This window comes from Dreissena polymorpha, chromosome 8 (assembly GCF_020536995.1).
Source record: "Dreissena polymorpha isolate Duluth1 chromosome 8, UMN_Dpol_1.0, whole genome shotgun sequence".
Classification (NCBI taxonomy): domain Eukaryota; kingdom Metazoa; phylum Mollusca; class Bivalvia; order Myida; family Dreissenidae; genus Dreissena; species Dreissena polymorpha.
Genome location: NC_068362.1, coordinates 6,450,362 through 6,475,008, shown reverse-complemented (window position 1 = coordinate 6,475,008; position 24,647 = coordinate 6,450,362). Strand labels below are relative to the sequence as shown.

Here is a 24,647-nt window from a genome sequence, read left to right as displayed (position 1 = left end):
AAAGCTGGAGGTGTTTGGCGTGGAATTTACCCACGTGATCTGTCCACGTGCATTAACCGGAATCCTTCGGTTCAATGACGAGCTCCGTATATGTCCCTGGGAAATACTTTGATTTTTTGCCGATACACATACAATGAATCCGATGTCGGGCGATAACCGTGCGTTGACCGTCAGATCTTTTTTCGTTCTCAACTCGATTCCTTTCCGGGCCAGTCGTCGGGTAAATTTTCTAATGAGACTTAACATTAATCCGGACGCCGCCCGATGCTACACAGTGATCCGGTGTCCGTGCGATCATCGGCCGAGCGTCAGCTTGATGTGCGAAAAAATGTGTCGTCCGCAGATCGGTCTCTATTTGTGACTGAGGTAGAGTCGGACGGCTCCGACGTGTCCAGTCTTCCCGATGCCTGGAGATCGAACACATTGGCCGGCGACCGGATTATCTGTGACCGAGGTTTAAATATTGCGAACAATTAAATAAATAAAAAACAAACGTGTAGTACCTGGAGATGAAACCTGCGAACCCTCTGTCGGGCTGTGAAGCCAGAGTTTACAACTATATCACGGAAACAGACAGCCAATGAGATTATTGTATCTTATAATTCTGTACGTAGTGAGACAATTTATGTTAAAAACAAATATATATTTTTCATTAAATTAGTAATAACTTAATATCTATAAAATTGTCTTACTGTATAATTTACTTCAAGGGGGTCGGCCAACGGGCGGTGTGGGCGCCGGTCGCCTCCCAATATTTACGGGAGAACAGTATTAGATACAGTGATAAGTCTTTTGCTCTATGTAAGGCATCTCTCGACAGGCTGATACTATTGCAGCAATCATTTAAATTTCGTCTCAACGGTCGTGAGTCTATTACGTTCATTAGGTAGGAGTGCAGGGAAACATAGCGCGCAGTCTCAGGCGCGGAATTTTCTCGTAAACTTCGAAATAGACACACAACAACATAACATAACTAAGTTTAAAGTATAACATGCCTTTGGGGTTTCTTTTAACGAGTTGTTCTTTTTTATTTGCCGTAGTCCATATCTTTACATGTGACACATACAAATCATACTAAGAATAAAGTCATTTCAGCGACAACATAAATTGCAATATAAAACTGGTAAAAAGTATGTTATCTATGTATTGTGATAACTTTTCCCATGGATTATCTTAACAGGACCATGCTGCTTTCAAACCTTATTTTAATTCAAAAATGTATTGGTATATTTTGCTGCCAAACACAACAACAACATAAATCTATCGAACATATCGTTCGAAGATCCCTCTAGTTTTATTCTGTGAATGGCGGACGAACACGAGTAATAAGATTCATGTCAGATCTCGAGCTTGAACTAAAAATCTAGCTAATGGCAGCGGTCTGCAATAAATTTCTTTTTCCATTCCCATTTCCAGATTGGATGGTGCATTATTTATTGTTATTCAACTCGCCGTATTTAATACCGTTTAATTCTTTCTTGAGTAAACATTAGTCTATAATCTATTAGGACTAAATTCAACATCTACAACATTTTTCAACAAAGCGCAAATGAAAATTTAACTGCTTAACGTGCTTTGATATTCACCGATCTTGTTCATTCCCCACATATAAGCCAGACGCCATGACGTAATTTTACTATGAAACTCATTCACAAAATATTTTACCTGCTCACGGGGTCAAATACCTGAACCTAATATAACGGAAGTGACGTCACAGCTCCATTTATGGAGTCGATTAGCTAAATATTGTTAGTGTATATTTATTGGATTTAAACGCATTTCATATAGGTTTAAGTTGAATTAATTGATATGTAAGTATTATTTTTCTTACGCAGATTTATTCAAGTGACAGTTGATGTCAACAATTCTTCCTGTTCATATAAACATTCAATTTGCGTGTGGGGAATTGAGTGGGTGGGGTGAAATAAACAATCTGTCATTTTTATCTTAAGCTGAAACTGCAATGTTCGATTGTAACAGCGATATCATCAACAATTTCTTATACACGGCGATTTATTTGACAGTGTTACGGTAATTAATAAGTTATTATTGGTATAGCTATTCATATATTAAAGTTCATATGATATGTTGTTTTTCACTTATGATTATTATAATTTAGTAAATTTATTTTCACTTATTCAGACTATTGGTACGATGTGTTTATTTCAAATTGAATTAAAAAGATATACTGTTTTACTAGGTCGGAGAAGTCCATAAATTAAATCACATTTAAAACATAAATAAACTGCTTTTAGGTTGGGAACCATCATGAAGTTGTTCTTGCTTTCAGTGTGAATGTTTGTAATGTATGATTTGTTATCATCTTTCGTTTAATACACAGACTTGGAAATCAAAATGACTGGCCATCGCATTCAATGAATTGGTCCATCCAGACCTCCCTAAACTTATCCAAGACAATCTGAAGGGATCATTTTTGGGGATCTTGGGTATTTTTCATATTGAGTGATTTCTATTTTGCTTCCAATATTTGTAAGTCATTTATACTGTACAATACCTTACTATACCGCAAGTGCCTAATAAGAAAACAGTGTTAGAGATTTATAAATATTTCAACATTGTAAAAACTTGTCTCTGCAAATCAGAGATTTTTTAGGGATCCGCTGGGCCTCGTCATATAAAACCATCAACCTTGAACCACCATTTATAGAGGAGTGTTATTTACGAGTCATTGAATGCAGAATCAAAGGAAAACTTGTAAAAACACTTTTTAGACCTCTTTAAGGTACCAAAAAAATACAGTGTTTTTTTTTCGGACCCTATTCCCAATAGAAAAAAGTATATATTTTTCCCAAAATGGGACCTAAACATTCGCAGTTGAAGATAAAAAAAAGTAGTCTCAACATATTATTCATCTTCCATCCATCTCTATAAGTTGAACCTTAGTAAATTTAATATTGCAATCTTATTCCAAATTTGTTAATCTTTGTTAGCAAAAAATAAACAACAGTAATTTCCCCATTTTAGACAAAACACAGCAATTTTCCTCAGCCCTGGTACCTAAATGGTGAAAAACACTGCCATAGAACTTGGTCTTTTTCAGCGTGAACAATGTACTTAAAAACACTGCAATAGAACTTGGTCTTAAGGTGAACAATGGACATAAAAACACTGCCATAGAACTTGGTTGTAAGGTGAACAATGGGCTTAAAAACACTGCCATAGAACTTGTCTTTTCTGCGTGAACAATGGACTTAAAAACACTGACTGCCATAGAACTTGTCTTTTCAGCATGAACAATGGACTGAAAAAAAACACTGCCATAGAACTTGGTCTTAAGGTGAACAATGGACTTAAAAACACTGCCATAGAACTTGTCTTTTTAGCCTGAACAAATGACTTAAAAACACTGCCATAGAACTTGTCTTTTTCAGCATTAACAATGGACTTAAAAACACTGCCATAGAACTTGTCTTTTCAGCGTGAACCAGGGGTTTGTGTGCCTATTTTGGGAAAAGGAGTCTGACCAAATTGGGAATTTTTTATCGACAAAATTGGCCATTTTAGGAATTTTTGCTTCGATGAAACGGCTCATTTGGGAATTTTTTTTGAATTTATCATGCTTAAATAATTCAGTGGTTTAACAAATAAACTTGTCTTTATTTGTTATTTTGTCTTCTTTATATAAATAGACGCAATATTGGGCATGTTCAACGTTTATTCAAGTACTGCAGTTTTGTTTTTCAGTTACAGTTACACTCTGAGATAAAAACTGTACAGTCAAAACCTTATAGCAGATATTTTTTACCAAAACAAACACTGGTTATAAGACACTTCATTCTTTAAAAAAAATTATTTTTTTTTTTTTGGAAATTGGGATTTTTTTGTATAATTTCGGTTTGGGATCGGGTCTGTTTGCTTTGGGAGTGCCTCCGTTTTCCGAAGGTGCAGACAGTGCTGAAAAACCTCTGGTGAACAATGGACTTAAAAACACTGCCATAGAACTTGGTCTTAAGGTGAACAATGGACTTAAAAACACTGACTGCCATAGAACTTGGTTGTAAGGTGAACAATGTACTTAAAAATACTGCCATAGAACTTGGTCTTTTTCAGCGTGAACCATGGATCTAGCCAGCCAGGAGTTCCAGAGGATGACGATGCATGAATCACGCAGTCAGATCACCCCTCCCCCTGTAGCAAAGAAGCCCACATCTACATACAGAGCAGGTAGGCCCCAGTAACCAGGAGAGTAAGACAAGCTTTAATCACTTCATATTACTGTTTGAAATCGAGGCGTTTGTTGCTGAAATACTTATGTAGCAGAAATACTGAATGCCTAGGCGTCTAGAATCTAGTATTTTTAAGGAATTTTGACCCTCGATTTAACAACTTAATGCAACATTTGAATTCAGCTGATGATCCAAATCAATCCATCAGCAGATGTCAAATTTTATAACACTTGGCACTAAATGTTCTAAGGGAAGCACTGATCTAATTGAGTAAATAGTGGTAGAACTTTATATTGTTAAGTTTGATGCTTTTTCAGGTCCTGCCCCGTATCGTGGCTACAATGACAAGCCCGAAGATTTCTTCCCCCCGCCCCCTCCCCCACCCACCTCGTCCTATGCAGACCATCACTACCCGCCCCCACCCCTTGAGAGCAAGGAAAGTATCTACCATGAGATACAGGACGACGACTTCCCGCCCCCACCCATGTCATCATCTAACGAGTATACACGAGAACCAATGTATTCACGATCCAGCGGTATGATTTTTGAAATTGTGTGAAAACTTGGTGTGAAATGGTGTGAATCTGACCTTAAAGCTGATTTTCTCCATTTCAATGTCAAACTTATGTTAAGGTATCAACTTTGCTGGATCTATTTACATATGAGTCGTGAGAAAACTGGGCATAATGCATGTGCGTTAAGTGTCGTCCCAGATTAGCCTGTGCAATCCGCACAGGCTAATAGGGACAACACTTTCTGCTTTTATGATATTTTTCGTTTAAATGAAGTCTCCTCTTAGGCTAGCAAAAATCCATTTTAGGCGGAAAGTGTCATCCCTGATTAGACTGTGCCGACTGCACAGGCTAATCTGGAGTGACACTTAACGCACATGCATTATGCCCAGTTTTCTCAGAATGTGACTCATATGAAGAGTTTGATTGAACCCTGTTTGGGAGGAGGGTGGGAGTACAGAATTTACTCCCTTAATGTGGTTCTGAAAGCACACCCCTGGTTTATGTGGGGACATACATGTACAAGATGTTCTTGACATACTAACTTTTATCATACTGTTTATTTTAGTAAATGGATATATCACGGCTTGAATTAATTAAAGTTTGGTAGTCATTGTTAACAAGTCAAGTGTACTTAAGTGTATTGTCGTTTTTCCATGGAAAGATACAGGAAATTAAATGTGTATTGCATCCTGTGTCAATTATATTGAATGATTATATTGAATGTCTGTAATTGATGTTCAATAGTATGTTTTAATTTCGCGATAAGCATTACTGACTGTAAGCAGCTATTTCCACTTAATTATTATGACAAATTGGATTTTATTATGGACTTATACATATGAGACGTGTTCTGAGAAAACTGGGCTTAATGCATGTGCAAGATTAGGAACGACACTTTCCGCTTTTATGGTATTTTTATGCCCCCCTTCGAAGAAGAGGGGGTATATTACTTTGCTCATGTCGGTCGGTTGGTCGGTCGGTCCGTCCACCAGGTGGTTTCCGGATGATAACTCAAGAACGCTTGGGGCTAGGATCATGAAACTTCATAGGTACATTGATCATGACACGCAGATGACCCCTATTGATTTTGAGGTCACTAGGTCAAAGGTCACAGGTGAAGGTCACAGTTACTGGAAATAGGCAATTTAAGGATTTAGCATGGTTCAAACAAGGGAAACAACTACCGTTTATGCATGTTCTTTTTGTTACAGCATTTGCCTCCCTTTAATTCATTTAAAATCTCATTTTACAGCAGAGATTCCAAATCTGACCTGTAAATGAGCCCCATATTTACTGCCAGTGCTAGGTTACCTTTTCCATTTGATCATTCTAAGTATTGGTATTTTGGTATTGTAATGCCTGCTGCTACTGCTACTACTACTGCTGCTACTATACTACTACTACTACTACTACTACGACTACTACTACTACGACTACTACTACTACAACTACTACTACTACTACGAGACTAGTACTACTACTACGACTACTACTACTACGAGTCTACTACTACTACTGCTACGACTACTACTACTACGACTACTACGACTACGACTACTACTACGAGTACTACTATACTACTACTACTACTACTACTACTACTACTACTACTTCTACTACTACTACTACTACTACTACTACTACTACTAATACTACTACTAATACTTCTACTACTACTACAACAACTACTACTACTACTACTACTACCACTCCTCCTCCTCCTTCTCTCCTCCTCCTCCTCCTCCTCCCTCCCCACCACCACCACCACCACCACCACCCACAGTGACAAAAAACGTATTCACACAATGGCTGCTACTACAACTTATAGCCCATATAGGGGGGCATGCATGTTTTACAAACAGCCCTTGTTAGTTTCAAGGAAGCCCCTCCTTACCGAAAATCAAGTTTAGGCGGAAAGTGTCGTCCCTGGTTACTGATTAGCCTGTGCGAACTGCACAGGCAAATCTGGGATTACACTACGCACATGCATTAAGCCCAGTTTTCTCAGAACAAGGCTCATTATGACAAATTGAATTTAATTGTGGAATTTTACACATGTACAATTAATGGGCCATTACTGTGAAGGTTGTAATGCACTGTCCTTAGTATAGCTTTGTACGAGCTTGCCTCTTAGTGACTCGATCCTGCATTGCCTGCAAAACTGTCAAAGTCTGGTTTACTAAACCATTCATAAAATGAGAACATAAATTAGATATCAGAATTATCTCATTCATGTTGATGTACATGTAATGACTGATGCTTTTAGAAAAGTCTTTTTTGGGGAAAAAAATGAGTTGCAAACTTTTTTAAATTGTCAAAATTTGACTTAAAACTTCTTTCGATTGTGGAAAGTAAACATATTGCATACCTGTATCCAATGTTTTTTAGAGTGTCTATTATTTTACGGATACCTTATTTTTTTGTCTCCAAATTTGTGTACACCTGTAGTCTTTGAATATTTATCTTATCTAAATTTTTGGACACAAATTATTATTTTGAAGTTTTTGAAAACTTACAGTGATTACAGTGTTATTTTTTGAGGTTTTAGAATTTCATGATCCATGTTAACACTGTTGGCTACAAATTACTAACAATTCTTCAGGTTACACCAAGTACAGCAGTCCAGGCATGTCATCTTACGAGAGCCGGCAGCAGGAGGCGCAGACCCTGGTGCAGCCATCAGGGCGCTATGAGAGAGAGGTCAAACAGGCCACCTACAGCGTGCAGAGCACAGACAGTGAGTAGATCAATTGAGTCGTGTTCTAAGAAAACTGGGCATAATGCATGTGCATAAAGTGTTGTTCCAGATTAGCCTGTGCAGTCCGCACAGGCTAATCAGGAACGACACTTTCCGCTTTTATGACATTTTTTGTTTAAATGAAGTGTCTTCTTAGCAAAAATCCAATTTAGGCGGAAAGTGTCGTCCCTGATTAGCCTGTGGGGACTGCTCATGCTAATCTGGGACGACACTGTATGCACATGCATTAAACCCAGTTTTTTCAGAATGCGACCCAATTCTTTCCCAGTCAGGAGCAATTTGAAAATGGCTATGTGCAAACAGCATAAAAGCAGAACAGCCTGGGAGTAACTCGCAGTCTGTTCAGGTTTTACGCTGTGTGCTGATTGTCAGTAACTAAGGGTTGAAGTTGAAGCCTTTAAAACTATAATTTTGTAAGAAAGGTCTTTAATTAAATGCAACTTTTTAAGGGACTAAACATGCTTTAAAATTTGTATCTAAGTGGTAAAGGGTTAGTAAAGGATAAAGCAAGCTTTAACCCTTTACTACTCAGATATGCTTTAGGACGCTTTTGTAGTTCCTTAGAAAATCAAATTATGGTAAATTAAAGACTATTTTTTAATATTATAGATATAAGTTTTAAAGGCTTAGTTTCCAACCCTAAGATACTGAAGAGCAGCAAACAGCATAACACTTGAACAACCTGCTAGTCACTTGCGCATTGTTCTGGTTTTATGCCAGTTATGTTTAAGTTGTTTTCAATTTGCTTCTAAGGGGCAAAGGATAAATTTGCTGTTTAAATTTGTTTGTTTCTTTTTCCATGTTTATTTCAGTCACATAACACAGTCAAGTTAATTTCCATACTTGTCAGGCCCCCAAAAAATAGGTCCGTTTCTGGTCTCCTTGGGAAAAAAACAGGGTCGGTAGTTAGGGATTTTTTTTACTTCTCGGGTACTAGAATGGAAGGCTACTAAAGCTTATTATAAGAAATACATGTATATATACGCTTTGTTTGCTTGATATTACATCTTATATGAACGAAAGTGGGGGAAAAAAAAAAACTTTTTTATTTTTTGTTGGCGACCCCAATAAAAAGTTGAGGGTCGGCGCCGATTAGGGAGACACGGTCGCGTGACCGGAAACAGACCTAATTTTTTTTGGCCTCATCTGCTGGTTTAGCTTATTGTAACTGTTAACCATTATTAATAAGGTGGCTGGGACAGGGATTTAACCAGTGAGCATTTGAGCCACGTTCTGAGAAAACTGGACATAATGCATGTGCGTAAGGTGTCGTCCCAGATTAGCCTGAGGTGCAGTCTGCACAGGCTTATCAGGCACACAGGCACATGCATTATGCCCACTTTTCTCAGAACACGACTCATTGGATTTGTAACCTAGCGCTGTCCCAACTGGGCTAGCTGAGCATTGTGTTGTTGATACATGTGTATGTTGTAATTTTATGTTTTGTGTGGTTTATTTGTTTGTTTAATTAGCTGCAAAAGAAATTTGGTAAGGTGGAATTGATGGGATAAAAATGGGGCTTAATGAATGTGCATTACGTGTTTCATTCAAGATAGGCTTGTGCAGTCCACACAGGCGAATTTGGAACAACACTTTCTAAATAAAGAGTATTTTTTGGCTAAGAAGCTACTTCTTAAACAATTGTCTTGCATGAAAGCAGAAAGTGTCATCCCTGATTAGCCTGTTATCTGGGACAACACTTAAGGCTTTCCCACTCAGAGGAAAATTGAAAATGGCTATGTGCAAACAGCATAAAACCAGAACAGCCTGCAAGTAACTCGCAGTCTGTTAAGGTTTTATGCTGTTTACTGCTCATCAGTATCTAAGAATTGGAAATGAAGCCTTAAAACCTTGAATCTTGTACGAAAGGTATTCAATTAAATATAACTTTCTCAGGGACTACAAATGTGTCAAAATAAGTATCTAAGTGGTAAAGGGTTAAGCCCTTTTTTCCCAAAATGAGGCTCATATAATTTGACTGGATTTCAGGCAGTGGTAAGTCCTCCCCTCACTCCACCCCATACAGCACTTATGGGTTCTCTCCAAACTACGGGACACAGAGTGTCTACAACAGCGGTCCATCCCCCACTACCTACGGGGGACAGCCCAATGTCTACCCCTCATCAGGTATGTCATGTAAGAAGCGTTTAAATGTACCCCCATAACAAAAGGGTATAAAAGGGGCTAGAATGACCATGTTGGTCAGATGATCAGTTTGTCTGTGATGCTGCCAGGTGAACCTAGTCAGGGTTCCCAGCCAACCTGGAAATCAGGGTAAACCTGGAAAAAGACTTTCACTTTTTCCAGTCAGGGAAAAGTTCCTGAAATCAGGGAAAAATCGGGGAATTTTGTTTTGTCAGACTTTCCGGACTTGTGTTGTATATGTCCATACAATTAAAACAGCAAATGTTTTCCTCTGCATGGCTATGGTGGCTTTGTAGTATACATGTAGCTTAGTTATGTCTGGAACTGCTATTTATTGAGGGTGTCTAAAACAACAAATAGGCCGAAATTATGATCCTGGAATTTTTATTTTCCATCAGGGAAAAATCAGTGAAAATCAGGGAATTTTGTTCTTACGAAAAGGTGGGAACCCTGCTAGTGTCAAAAACTCAACTCTACCTTCCGATATGAACATTTATAGATATGTTCTAAATACTTTGTTGAAATGCAAGACCTAATTATTGTGTATTTTGAAACATTCTGTGCAGATTTATGTGCCTCTGAGCTTGGCAATTTTTTTTTAAATTACCAGTACATTATTGTTCATGCATACCTTTTTTCGTGAACAAGTCTCTAATTTTTCTGCACATCATAAGAAAAAAAGAGCTATGTTGTATTATATATGGGGATATTTTTGGGGTATGTTGTGATATATTTTTCAGAGTGATGTGCACTTGAAAATTGTGTATACTTTGTGCATGTTTACTTTGTGCATGTTTACTTTGTGCATGTTAACTTTGTGTTTCAAAAAGTTTTCTAAGCATTAAAACAAAACTTTATAGGAATGTTGTTAATGCTATGGAAGTACTTTATAGGAATGTTGTTAATGCTATGGAAGTACTTTATAGGAATGTTGTTAATGCTATGGAAGTACTTTATAGGAATGTTGTTAATGCTATGGAAGTACTTTATAGGAATGTTGTTAATGCTAAGGGAGTACTTTATAGGAATGTTGTTAATGCTATGGAGGTTTTATAGGAATGTTGTTAGTGCTATGGAGGTTTATAGTAATGTTGTTAATGCTATGGAGGTTTATAGTAATGTTGTTAATGCTATGGAGGTAGGAATGTTGTTAATGCTATGGAGGTAGGAATGTTGTTAATGCTATGGAGGTAAGAATGTTGTTAATGCTATGGAGGTATAGGAATGTTGTGAATGCTGTGGAGGTATAGGAATGTTGTTAATGCTATGGAGGTATAGGAATGTTGTTAATGCTATGGAGGTATAGGAATGTTGTTAATGCTATGGAGGCTTTTGGTTAAGAAGAGACTTCTTTACTAAGTGTGTCTTGATACGCTCACCTTACAATACGATACGTATCGCGGTACAGTGTGTACGATACAATACGTATCGCGATACGTATCGTCAGATGAAAACTACATACAAACCATTTAAAACCATGTTTTTAATTTTATTTAAAGACCTCTATATATGTTTCATACAATATACAAAATACCATATAATGTCATGAAAGTACATGAATTGACAATTTGTTATTATTATTTAAAAATCAAAAACTTTGATTAAATATGAACACAAAATTATGAATATGTTTACAAAATACAAACTGCTTTATGTTTCTTTTACTTCGTTAGATTATTTAAGTTAAAAATAAAACGTGTTTACCAACTAGTCAAACTGGCTATCTTTGCTTGTGCCATAAAAAAACTCCAAGCGCAATTCGTAGAACCAGTCAAATATTGCACCTTGTTTCGTAACGTAGACGACATAGCACATTTTTGAGTGGTTGAAATTTAATTTTAATGGTTTCAAAGAATTTGCGAAATTCTCACGCGTACTCACAAAATTACAGCTCCCGTTTAGGAAATGCGTAGCGACTAAAGTCGTGATTTAAAGCTAATGTTTATATGAAATAAACGCCTACCACGTTCTTACTGATAACACAAAATGCTTCCATATTTTTTATACAAAGCTTGCTGGAGGTGATTTCAATTTAACTTCGACCATTTTTGGGGCGAATTACAGTTACTTCCCTTGAAATGGGTCATGGAAAATGCCGTACCGTACGGACTCGGAGGCGTATGGTGAACCGTACCGAGGGGAGACTATTACGATATACCGTCCCACGGAGTACCGTGACACCCTTATTCTTTACAAGAAAAAATCATATAAAAACAAAAAGTGTTGTTCCTGATTAGCCTATGTGGACTTCACAGGTTAACATGGGACGACACTATGTGCATGCAACAAGCCAGGTTTTACCAGATTGCCGCTAATTTATATTAAACATCAATATAACTAATCTATCAAACTTTTGGTCCATCCCAGGAGGTCAGTATGGCAGCTACTCACCCACCATGAGGTCAGGAAGCCCCAGCTATGCCCAGACAGGCTCGTACCCCACCATGAGTAGCTACTCACCCACCCCAGCCCCACAGGACTCCGGGTCAGGGGTCACGTATGCCTCGATAGCCGACATGGGGGTCACGTATGCACAGATCAAACCTCGGTCTGAGCGCAACCAGCCTGGGCCCCAGATTCCCATTCAGATCAAGGTGCAGGACTCTCGGCAGACAGACAACGCTGGGTACATGACCCCCAGTCAGGCACAGTATCTCAGGTATGGCAGGTTGTTAGGCATTAGCCAGCTGTCATTTAATCCTTTACTCCTCAGATACACATTTGAAGTTTCCTAGATGATCATATTCACTTAAAGACCTTTTTTCGATATTCGAGTAAAATAACTCTAAATTTTCTTAAAATGGACCTATCACATAGTACGGGAATTTTTGTTTTTATACGAAATTCTTGTAGCATGGTCATCTTATATGACGCATTTCAGTCTGGGTTTATCTATTAGTATCATATACAGTTGAGGGTCTTAAGTAATACACTTTTGATATCAAATATTTATAGCATTGAAAATCAGATAACATTCCAGACAAAACAATATTAAAGATCACAAATTTTGTGATAATATTATTATTACAAATGCATAACAATACAACAATACCAAAATGATAATTATAATGAGCAAATATTAACTGGTATTTCGATGTTTAAATGAAAATTAATATTATGCATACAGCATAAATTATAAATACTGAACAATCATTATTATTAATTGTTCATTAAATGGAGTTGATTTAATGGGTTGACTTATCTACAATTTTAACACATACACGTCTCAAAATGACGGATGCCAATTCTTTTTTCCCAACATCAGAAATCCATTTTCTTTAAACCACAAAATTTCATGCTGACTAAACAACAACCTCCAACGTTATCACTCCCATATAACTTCATTTTTCTCCAATGAGATTAATGGAAACATTCCCTTGATCTTATCCCAGTCATGTACATTTGTCAGACATTCGCCTGTGCCGGCCAGCTCTGCCCCGCCCACCGCCCAGATGTCGTCACGGTTACAGCCAGACAACAGGGGAGGTAACCTGGCGTCCAAGGAGCAGGAGGTGGACGCGCTCACACAGCTGTTGATGCAAGGCCTCGAGGGCACCAAGGACCCTGATTTCTATGGTAAACATGCCATAGCCTTTTGAAATCCACTTAATTATAAAGTATTGTAGATTCTTACCCTTTCATGCTCAGATACTCAATTCAACCCATTTGTAGTCCCTGAGAAAATCTAGTTAAATTAAAGGCCTCAATTACTAGATTCAAGTTTTTAAGTCTAAATGTCCGACCCTAACATACTGATGAGCAGCAAACAGCATAAAACTTGAACAAACTGCAAGCTTGTTGCGGGAAAGGGTTAAAAGGTATTAACTATTTGAACCAATATTTATTGTGATAACAGTGTTAACTGCAGACCTCAACATACAGATTTGATTAAAAAAATTAGTGCTTGCCATTGTTTGAACAATAATTGAGTACCAACTGATATAAATGAGATTTTCAGCTCAACATTGCAGCAAATAGTCTTAGCTTAACTGGTCAGCCAACTGTCTGCGTTGCATTCTGCGAATTTGTCGCATTCAGATAAATGTACATGTCCATATCACTGTTTCTTCTATAGAAACAGTCAATCTCATACATGGGACCTCTTGAATTTAGCGACCTTTGTCTTATGCGACTACCCCCACCCAACCCCCGGCCCCTGAGCGTTTTCATTCTATTTTGATATTGTAATAAGTGACTTTTGTCTTACGCCACCAGCAATCGCTGATTGTGTGTATTTTGGTGTCCAAATCTTGGATTAAGCGACCATCTGGGGGTAAATTTGGAAAATCTGTTGACCAAGGAACAAACTTTATCCCCAATTTATTCTGAATATTGATACCAGGTGCAGATACAATGCACTGTATGTGACAATCATTTTCAAAGTGTTTATGAGAGGTGTGAAAAATACACTATTCATCAGTTACACCTGAAGATAATTTGTTCATTAAAATAATGTGCTTGTAAGAACACTAATTAGTTTGTGTTAGCCAATCAAATTGTTACTTTCTCAATAAGTTTTCCAATCAGGCCTATTTATAAAGTTTTCAAAGTGTTTGATTATTTTCCACATTATTTTTATGTTCCATAATAAAGTCCAAAGCCAGTTTGGTCCTGATTTGTGTGTCTTTATTGTGCATCATATTCACGCATGTGTAGTGCAACACTTAAAACCCCACTTGCCCAACATCAAAGACATGATGCCGGCTGTCAATCACATTCTTCTTTCGTGGAAATCCTATCAGCCAATCAGCTCTCAGGCAGCCGATTACACACAGTCCCATGTGAAGGTGTGTGCAATAACTGTAAATGTCACAGGTCAATACTGACCTATCTAAACGAGTGTAGCGCTATAGATGCAATGTAAACGACTTGCTTTAAATTTAGAGAAACATTTTCTGTATTTAGAAAAAAAAGCGCTCCATTTTTTTTAACCAAATGTAAAGATTTCAGGGTGAGTTGTCTAGGCATTACTACCGGCCAACCATCTAAAATATAGTCACCTGAGAAATAGTCCTCTCTGCAAGGTCACTTTGGTCATTAACCTTCCACCAACTGGGGTAAGGAAATAAACTGCTGTAAATGACATCGTAGATAAAAGTTGCAGTGAGATCATTTTATTTGTTTATCACAACAACCTCATTTTTTTATCAGCTATATCTGCAAAGTGCTGCAAGAAAATGGTAGGAGAGAAAAAAAAGTGTATGTCATAAAAGATATAGCCAAAGTGGAAGTAAAATTTAACATCTTTTAATTTTTTTGAGCCACCTGGAAAAACTGGGCGTTATGCATTTGCACAGGCTTACCTGGGACAGCACTTTCTACCTATATGGATTTTATTTTTAAGAGCCTGTCTTTTAATAAAAAATTATATAAACGTGGAAAATGTTATCCCTGATAGCCGGTGCTGACTGGACAGGCTAATCTGGGATAACACTTTATGCTCATGCATTAAGCCCAGTTTTCTGAGAACGATGCTTATAAAATATTCTCTGCATTCTGCTTCTAGGTATTTGTGCAAAGTGTGGAAAGAAGGTGGTAGGTGAGAACAACGGCTGTACAGCCATGGACCAGATCTTCCATATTGCCTGCTTCGTGTGTATCGGCTGTGGTGAGTACTCTTATATGAATGAGCCATGCTCTGTAAAAAGGGGGTTTAATGCATGTGCGTAAAGTGTCATCCCTGATTAGCCTGTGCAATTTGCACAGGCTAATCAGGGATGACACTTTCCGCCTTAACTTGATTTTTGCTAAGAAGAGACTTTCTTTTTATGAAAAATTTCATAAAAGCGGAAAGTGTTGTCCCAGATTAGCCTGTGCGGACTGAACAGGCTAATCTGGGACGACACTGTAGGCTCATGAATTAAACCCCCTTTTCACAGAGCACGGCCAAAATATATTTATGTTGAGCTGAGTATAAATACTGGTAATAAATAATGTCTTTTAGACTGCCAAACAATACTGTAGGAAATACAAACTTGAGTATAAGTTTTGATTTAGGTTTTTCAAAGCAGAAATTGTTGTCCCAGATTAGCATGTGCAGAGTTATCTGCCCATGTGTAAAGCTTAATATTCTCAGACTGAGGCTGGTATGTTTGAGCTAGAAGGAGCACTTGTTGGAGACCCTTATAAATGATGCTATTGTGGCTGAAAATCAGCGCCCCTATTTCCAAAAGTTAAGAAAGGGTGGGTTTTCATACTTAAAAATAATGATACAAATATATGTTTATATTTTTATGCCCCCGGATCAAATGATCGGGGTATATTGTTTTTGGCCTGTCTGTCTGTCACTGTCTGTCATTGTACGTGTGTGTCCCAAAACTTTAACATTGGTTAAAGTTTTGCAATAACTTTTGCAATATTGAAGATAGCAACTTGATATTTGGCATGCATGTGTATCTCCTTGAGCTGCACATTTTGAGTGGTGAAAGGTCAAGGTCATCCTTCAAGGTCAAATGTCAAATATATGGCTTCAAAGCGGCGCAGTAGGTGGCATTGTGTTTCTGACAAACACATCTCTTGTTTTATCCAGTTATGTAAATGAATGCAAATTGTTTCATATCCAATGTACTGTGAAATTGCTGACATTTCATTCTTTTAAAATGCAGGTACTTTGTTACGAGGGAAATCCTTCTATGCCATGGAAACAAAACCACACTGTGAGCCTTGTTACTTAGTAAGTATGCTCAGAGATATCAATATGCATCATTTCTTGTTACTAAGTAAGTATGCTCAGAGATATCAATATGCATCATTCCTTGCAAGTATGCTCAGAGATATCAATATGCATCATTTCTTGTTACTAAGTAAGTATGCTCAGAGATATCAATATGCATCATTCCTTGCAAGTATGCTCAGAGATATCAATATGCATCATTTCTTGTTACTAAGTAAGTATGCTCAGAGATATCAATATGCATCATTCCTTGCAAGTATGCTCAGAGATATCAATATGCATCATTTCTTGTTACTAAGTAAGTATGCTCAGAGATATCAATATGCATCATTCCTTGCAAGTATGCTCAGAGATATCAATATGCATCATTCCTTGCTCGTATGCTCAGAGATATCAATATGCATCATTTCTTGCTCCTTCAGTCTTTGGAATGTTGATAATGGTACTTGTGTATTTGTAGTAATCATTTATAGCATTATATGAATATGATTAAGAAAAACTTTAAGTTTAGATGAAAAGAAACAGCCAAGATTAAAGTAACATGAATACTCAAAATCAACGAATATTTCGCAAAATAAAGTTAGCCCATATAAAATCAGTGTTCCTTAAAGCAATAGCCAAAATGTCAATCATTAATGCTATATTAAGTATAGTTTACATAGATTTAATGAGATACAAAATGCTCGTTTTTATTTTTTGTGCAACAATATATTCCATGTTAATTTTCCACCACTAAATCAATTATTTTCGAGCAAATAAGAGACTGGCTTCAGACAGTGGCGGAAGAATGACGTATTCATGAGAACTACATAGTGCTCCCGACGCTTCCCGAATCCAAACTCGCATTCACTCTTAAATGTTCAGATATCATAGCTGATAATTCACATGGAATATATTGTGACACAAAAAATACGGGCATTTGGTATCGCTTTAAATATGTTACCAGACCACATCTAGTGTTTAAATTATGGCTTTTGGTAAAAGGAACATTGATTTTTTATGTGTTTACTTTATTTTTTTTAATATTGTACGAACTATTCAAGAATATTGAGTGTTTATGGGCTTTTATGTAATAAAACAATGTGAGAAAATGGAATCAGCTTTTTGGCAACTGCAGTCATTATTGAAATCTAATTATATGAGCCGTGTTCTGAGGAAACTGTTCATAATGCATGTGCATAAAGTGTCGTCCCAGTTTAGCCTGTGAAGTCCGCACAGGCTAATCAGGGAGGACACTTTCCGCTTTTATGATATTTTTCGTTTAAATGAAGTCTCTTCTTAGCAAAAATCCAATTTAGGGGGAAAGTGTCGTCCCTGATTAGCCTGTGCGGACTGCACAGGCTAATCTGGGAAGACACTTTCGCACATGCATTATGCCCAGTTTTCTCAGAACACGACTCATATTGTGCTTCCCTTTCTAGAATACCCTGGAAAAGTGCTCCATATGTTCCAAGCCTATCACAGACAGAGTGAGTGTTATGTAACCTTACACATCTATTGGTTTGCACAATTTAAGAGTTTAAAAGCATTTTTCTACATTTTATTGTTGTATTAAATGTGTGCTGAGTAAGGACTAGATTTGCATTAATGCCCAAAGTTTTACTTATAAGCCACAGTCCTTTATTGACAAGAAGATCTATCTTCTGTGCCATAATTTAAATGTGAAATACATAAATGTTACGTTTAAAGCTTAACAATATATATATTCTTGAAAGCCTTAGTCTTATTGAGACATTTTTGACTCTGATTGCTTGGTAAAAACAGTACTTATTGTCTTGAAGAGAAGAAACTGAGATTGTTCCTAGCATAGAGACTTACCAGGCTTCCCAGATTGTTTGGAGTCACACATCAGCTACATCACAGTCACCTGATGATCAATATTACCATACAAATTACAAATGTACCATGCTCTGGAATTTCAATCATTAGTACCACATTGTATTGTCTATCGTTGTTGTTGTTTATTTCAGTTGCTAAGGGCAACTGGGAAGCCATACCATCCGGCCTGCTTCACGTGTGTGGTATGTGGCAAGTCGCTGGACGGCATCCCCTTTACAGTGGACGCAACAAACCAGATACACTGCATAGAGGACTTCCACAGGTAGGCCATTCTTGTGGCAGGCATTTGCAAACATTTACCGAGGCCTAATTGCTCAAAACTTCAACAGCCTTTTGAGGTGAAAGTCTGTTTACTTCAGACCAAAATAAACTTAATTAAACAAAAAAATCATTATAAACATTTTCAAATTATTTAAGCAAATAAATGTGTTTACAATAAAAAAGGTTAACCATTTAGTCACATCAATAACTCGATATAAAAATAAATGGCTGATTTACTGGCTGTAAATGTTTTCAACAACCAGGCCCTGATACTTGTGAAATTGCATAATTTAGTATGTCCTTAATTCATGGTTTTGTTTTTGCACGTGAGATAAATGAGATAAATTTTTTACCTCAAATGACAGTTATTAATAGGGAATTTCTTTAAACCAATTCAAGAACAAAAACTGATGTATTAATTGTCACAGTACTTAATATACTTATATTTATGCATAAAGGTCAGTGGAAGCTTTTTGTTGGCGAGCTAAAGGATAGTTAGAAATCTGGTATCAAAGTTGGAAGTCAACGGCCAGAGTGGGCCAGAGTTGGGAGTTGGAAGTTGGAGTCATGGAGTGAGTGGAAAATTATATTCCACACGTGAAACCATAAATTCTTGATCAATCAACTTAAAATAATAGATTCGTGTGGTTGTTATTGTACCTCCCACTGTAAATTAGTGAGTTTTGGGGTATACTGGATGCACCATGACCAAGGTCTAACTTGTTTGACTGGCCATAAAATTAATCTTGCCAGCCTAAGTTCAACTTAATTCAATCACAAAAAAAAATGAAAAAAGGAATATGATTACAAACCATAATTAAATATGTGCTGGGCTAAAAACTTATAAATTCCTATGATTGAGCAATTTATTAGGAAATGACCGCAGACTGGTCCAGCTGCCCACCCTGACCCCTTTAAGCAGCACCTTTTAGCTTCATCCTTGACCCTACCCTATCTTAATTTTACAATTGCTAGAGTTTTTCCCCTCTAACAACTTTTCATTATTGAATGAAAATATGTCAGTAAGGTTCTAAAATGTGTCTGAGTTTTCTCGTCTTCTTTATATCTATAGAAAGAAATACATTTCAAATGTTTATTCTCCAAAACAGAAAGTTTGCGCCGCGTTGCTGTGTGTGCCAGAAGCCCATCATGCCAGAGCAAGGTCAGGACTCCACTGTGAGGGTCGTTGCCATGGATAGGAGTTTCCATATCAACTGCTACCGCTGCGAGGTGAGCAGGATAAGCCAATTGATATTTTTAACCCTTTCCCACTCAGAAGCAAAGTGAAAATGGCTATCTGCAACCAGCATAAAACCAGAACAGCCTGCAAGAAACTCTCAGTCTGTTAAGGCTTTATGCTGTTTGCTGCTTATCATTATCTAAGTGTTGGAATTGAAGTCTTTAAAAATTCGATGGAGTGAAAAGTTCTTAAATTTCATTTGATTTTCTTAGGGACTAAAATGTGTAAAATTTCGTAACTGAGTGTCAAGGTTTAAGTGAATTAGGTTGGCTAACAAGGTGTGGGGTTGTTACATTTTTGGTTTAAATGTAATTTACTGAGCAATATTCCAATAGGCAGTGATCTGACCTTGGTGTAAATATGGATCACCGTCTGGGGCCTGAAATCTTTTATAATTACTGGTATTGAAAAATTGTGTTATGTACTCAAATATACAGGGAATTAAACTTAACAGATAACTGCACAGCAGAACTCATAAATCTGACATGCCATTTAGACAGTTTGACTTGCAGTAATCATTGAAGTTAGGCAGTAGAAAAATAGTTGTCAGTATCATTGACTATTCTTATATGTAATGAATTTAAAAGTGCTTAATTCTTAGTATTACATGTATTATGTAAAAATTGATTGAACAAGTGATATCATTTATGAATATGTATCTGTATGAACACTGGCTAAAGTGACGTGCTTGAAACCCTCACGGCCCCTTCTACTTTACAGGATTGTGGGGACCTTCTATCATCCGAGGCCGAGGGCCGGGGCTGCTATCCCCTTGACGACCACATCCTGTGCAAGACGTGCAACGCTCGACGAATCAACGCTCTCACCACCAAACTTTCAACAGAACTGTAAACTTTTGGTCCTGGCTATATGTACTTATGCGTAACCAAGCTGGCAATTGAACTCTAAACCTTTTGTCCAGGCCATGTAAATCTGTGCATGGCAAAGGTGGCAAATGAACTGTAAACCTATGATCCCAACTGTATGAACAGTCTCTCCTTCAAGATTTCAATGGAATTATTGTCTTGTTGTTCTTGCCATATAAACACATGCACCAACAAACTTTTTACGGAAATGTAAAAAAAACAAAACTATTGTCCTTGCCACATGAATACATGCACCATAAACCCTTTAACCCTTTGCATGCTGGGAAATTTGTCGTCTGCTAAAATGTCGTCTGCTGAATTTCTAAAATTAGCATTTTCTTCGATTCTTTTCAAAGAATATTATCATAATAGCAAACAGTCTGGATCCTGATGAGACGCCACGTTCTGTGGCGTCTCATCTGGATCCAAACTGTTTGCAAAGGCTTTCAAAATTCGGTTCCCGCACTGAAAGGGTTAAGTTCAAAGGAACTGTTAATTTGTTGTTTTCACTTTTCATGTATTTATGCATTCTCAACCAGCGGTTACTGTTGTCTTTGCTGTATCAATAAACATGCCATAAAACAAGTCAACTTAGATTTGCTACCTGTTGTTGTTTATTTTATTAACATACCAGGAAACTATCCATAGAACTGTTGAAATATTGATATTTCCTTCAAGTGTTTGAAGAACCTTTGCAACTTTTATTAAGGCTTTTGTTCCTCGCAATAGAGCCAAAATCCATACCTAGTTGCAATGATCTTGTTTTAAGACATAACTATGCAATGAACAATCTGTTCTATATAATTTTTTATTTGCACAATCTGTCAAACTATCCATTTTCTATGACTGGAAAAAAATCTGTCACAAAAATCAACTTATTTTCCTTTCAGACATCTTTATATTTGTCATGCAGGGGACACATGTACCTCACAGTTGTAGTTATATGAACGTTGTAAATGAGACGCATTCTGGGAACGAGGCCATATGCATGTGCGTAAAGTGTCGTCCCAGTTTAGCCTGTTCAGCCTGCACAGGCTAATCAGGCTGAACGCTTTCCACCTAGACTGGATCTTCGTTATGAGAAGAGTTCCTTTAAGCAAAAAATATCAAATTTGTGAATTACAAAGGTTTGCCTGGGATGACACCATGCACATGCATTAAGCTAAGTTTTTTTCCAGATCTGAGCTGTATTATTTTTGCCAACACCATTATTATTCTATATACTTAATATGTCTGTGTATTTGTGCAAGCATTTTTTGCTGAACTCTCCACATAAATATTTCAGTCCGATAAGCCATGAAGTAATCATGGTTCACATACACATTTTCAATTTTGTATTTAAATTTTGTGTGCTGTAATTTATTGTTAATCTTCTTTAAATCAATCCTCTGTCATTGAATTTTATATCAGCGGGCAACACATGCAGTGGCAAGTTGTACATTTGTATGCTTTTTATTAAGAAATGGTACATTTGTCAAAGAATACATATCTCACTCACGAATATATAATTTTCTGACTGCTTTTTAAAAACCATTTTGCTTTATTATACCTCCGGAATAACTGATGTTTGAGTTTTAGATAAAAGTGGGCATTGCTTTCAATATAGTTTAACATAGGATCATGAACAATGTAATTGCCATATTTTTATTCAAAGTTTTTGATGTTATCACACAAATGCTTTAAATGATTACATATTTGTTGAGTTTTAGAATTCTTCACATTGCACTCCACAGTCTCTTTATACTTCAAATATTAAATTGTGTGGAGTGTAAAACTTTTGTTATCCTTTTTCTACTGTTCATACGTATCTGAATATCTTATCCTTTTCCAAGCAAAACATTATTGTGTCAATTTCTTAGGAATTGTTTTCTAATTCTATTAAAAAAAATAAAAAATATATTTTGTAAGGTATGATATATTTTTGGGGTTTTTGTTTTTAGCACAATGTGCAACAAAATGTCTGTTCTACTGTATTTCAAATGGTCATGCAGTACAACCCCATCTTCTGTTTGTACAAATGTAACATCACAATCGGTAAGAAAGATGTGCTAATTACCAACACAGGAAAAGAAAAAAATACAGTTAAATCGTGCTGTAGTTGATTAACAACACCTGAAAAAACTCTTGGACAAATACATTTTGTTTAAACGTGCTGTAGTGTAAGTCATCATGTATTTTACACTGGAAGCCCTCAGTATTGCAATATTTTCTATTTTATATGCTTTTATATGCTGACAACATTTTACTCACATTATCTGCTTATACCTGTTGCATGGTAAACATTTTTAGTACTATTTTGTTTGTAACTGTTATCTTTTTAGATATTTTTTACTTGTTTTGCCTTTTTATTTAAAATACGTCAGGTGTGTGAATGTGTTCATTGTTTTGTTTTCCTATATATTTGATCTGTTTTCAATCATTACTCAAACTGCTTCGTTGTAATGGCACATAGAACTACCATATACTTTGGGCTTTTGTACAAAGCGAGCCTATTTTAAGGCTTTATTCAGTATATTGTATGTAAATTTCGCAGTAAATATTAATTAATAAAATCGAAACCTTAATGTGTTTAGGTTTTTTTTCTTGAAAAACATATTTGTTTGCCCGATGTTAACTGTTTTACATGTTAAAGTTTACTCATTATAAGTTCTAGGAATTATATAACATAACCTTCGCATATAATACTTTAAGGATATTGCGGTATACCGCATACAAGTAAACACATGTTAGCTACTGGGAATTATGCCCTAGTCACCCATTCATGTAGACATCCCTAATTTTGGAAATAAATTGATCCAATTTAGAAGGATGGGAGAGTCCACTAACCATAAATGGGTTAATACATTACTGTGCACATCGCCGTCAAAGGAATGGTGACACAGTTTCGAATTCACTGTTCACGTCTTTGTATTCAACAGAATTCTCTACCTAAAAAATTGCACAGTTCACGCATCGTTTATAGAGAAGTTTCACTCCCACAGAACGTTATCATCAAAACATGGTCTGCTAACATGTTTTAAACATCGTAGCGGATGTAAATACTAAATAGTATCCCTTCAAGGGTCAAATCGCAGCTTTCATAATTCGTTCAAATTAAAGTTCAGTGTCCAAATCGCAGCTTTCAGAAATTCTTTCTGATTGAAGAACAGTGTCCAAATCGCAGCTTTTAGAATTATATCCCATAAAAGTACAGTGTCCAAATCGCAGCTTTTAGAATTTTATCCCATAAATGTACAGTGTCCAAATCGCAGCTTTCAGAATTCTTTCTGATTAAAGTACAGTGTCCATATCGCAGATTACATAGATTCTTTCTTATTAGAGTGTCCAAAATCGCAGCATACAGAATGTCCAAATCGCAGCTTTCAGAATTCTGCCCCATAAAAGTACAGTGTCCATATCGCAGATTACATAAATTCTTTCTCATTAAAGTACAGTGTCCAAATCGCAACCAACAAAATTCTTTCTCATTAAAGTACTGCGTCGAAATCGCAGCTTAAATATTCTATCCCATAAAAGTACATTGTCCAAATCGCAGCTTTCAGAATTTTATCCCATAAAAGTACAATGTCCATATCGCAACATACAGAAATTCTATTCCATAAACGTACAGTGTCCAAACTAACAAACTGTCCGCTAATTTTGATAAGGCGGACTTTCGTTCCCACGTTGTGTTGACAACCCAGATAATCGTTCCTACTTCAGGACTCCAGGGGTCAGTTGTTCGAGCCCTGCTGAGGGTTACCTGTTTTCTTTTCATTGTATTCTTGATTTTTTACTGGAGCTTTTTATATCCAATGTTAACATTGATCAATATAAAGCATTTAATGACAAACTCCAAACCATGCCAAAATCTGTGAAAAGGCCCCTTTAATATGAAGTCAACATCTGTGTTGATTACAAAAATATTTTAAGAATTACTATGTTTAACAATTTCTGTTGATTCATTTAAAAGTTCAAAAGAGAATAATCACACTCGAGCTTATGCTGTTGTTTACTTTTTTTCCATATTATTATTTTGTTTAAGCAGAATGTTTCTTGGTGTCCTATATAGATAAAAGTCTAGCTAAATAAATTGGAAAACATAAATAAGCCTACAAAATAACTCAAACATTTTCTTCTTAGTCTTGTATTGTGTAACTAGTAACGTATCATTTAGATTACCC

The 24,647-nt window shown here is 36.6% G+C and overlaps 2 protein-coding genes across 4 annotated transcripts in view; both read left to right on the top strand.

Annotated features, from left to right (window-relative positions):
• Positions 1-24,647, top strand: part of LOC127841657 (uncharacterized) — a 425,798-nt gene that overhangs the window by 115,934 nt on the left and 285,217 nt on the right. The gene's annotated exons all lie outside the window — the stretch shown is intronic.
• LOC127841659 (lipoma-preferred partner homolog) lies at positions 1,701-23,048 on the top strand. 3 transcript variants are annotated; one of them, XM_052370686.1, is made up of 13 exons: positions 1,701-1,811; positions 4,072-4,185; positions 4,505-4,723; positions 7,305-7,439; positions 9,450-9,587; positions 11,973-12,264; positions 13,015-13,181; positions 15,112-15,213; positions 16,211-16,278; positions 17,700-17,747; positions 18,249-18,379; positions 19,488-19,608; positions 20,339-23,048. In XM_052370686.1, exons 2-13 carry the CDS (start codon positions 4,080-4,082, stop codon positions 20,468-20,470), a joined length of 1,659 nt encoding a protein of 552 aa, XP_052226646.1. In that variant the 5' UTR covers positions 1,701-1,811; positions 4,072-4,079; the 3' UTR covers positions 20,471-23,048. The 3 variants fall into 3 exon arrangements, with proteins under 3 accessions (XP_052226646.1, XP_052226648.1, XP_052226647.1); XM_052370687.1 differs by lacking the exon at positions 1,701-1,811 and adding an exon at positions 1,906-2,031; XM_052370688.1 differs by lacking the exon at positions 4,505-4,723.

What these genes read in the sequence shown, in the direction of transcription:
- LOC127841659 (XM_052370686.1), top strand. Translation starts at nt 4,080, where the DNA reads ATGGATCTAGCCAGCCAGGAGTTCCAGAGGATGACGATGCATGAATCA. An exon ending in AGTCAGGCACAGTATCTCAG is followed by an intron (nt 12,265 to 13,014) that starts GTATGGCAGGTT and finishes TACATTTGTCAG; the next exon opens with ACATTCGCCTGTGCCGGCCA. An exon ending in TGCATAGAGGACTTCCACAG is followed by an intron (nt 18,380 to 19,487) that starts GTAGGCCATTCT and finishes TCTCCAAAACAG; the next exon opens with AAAGTTTGCGCCGCGTTGCT.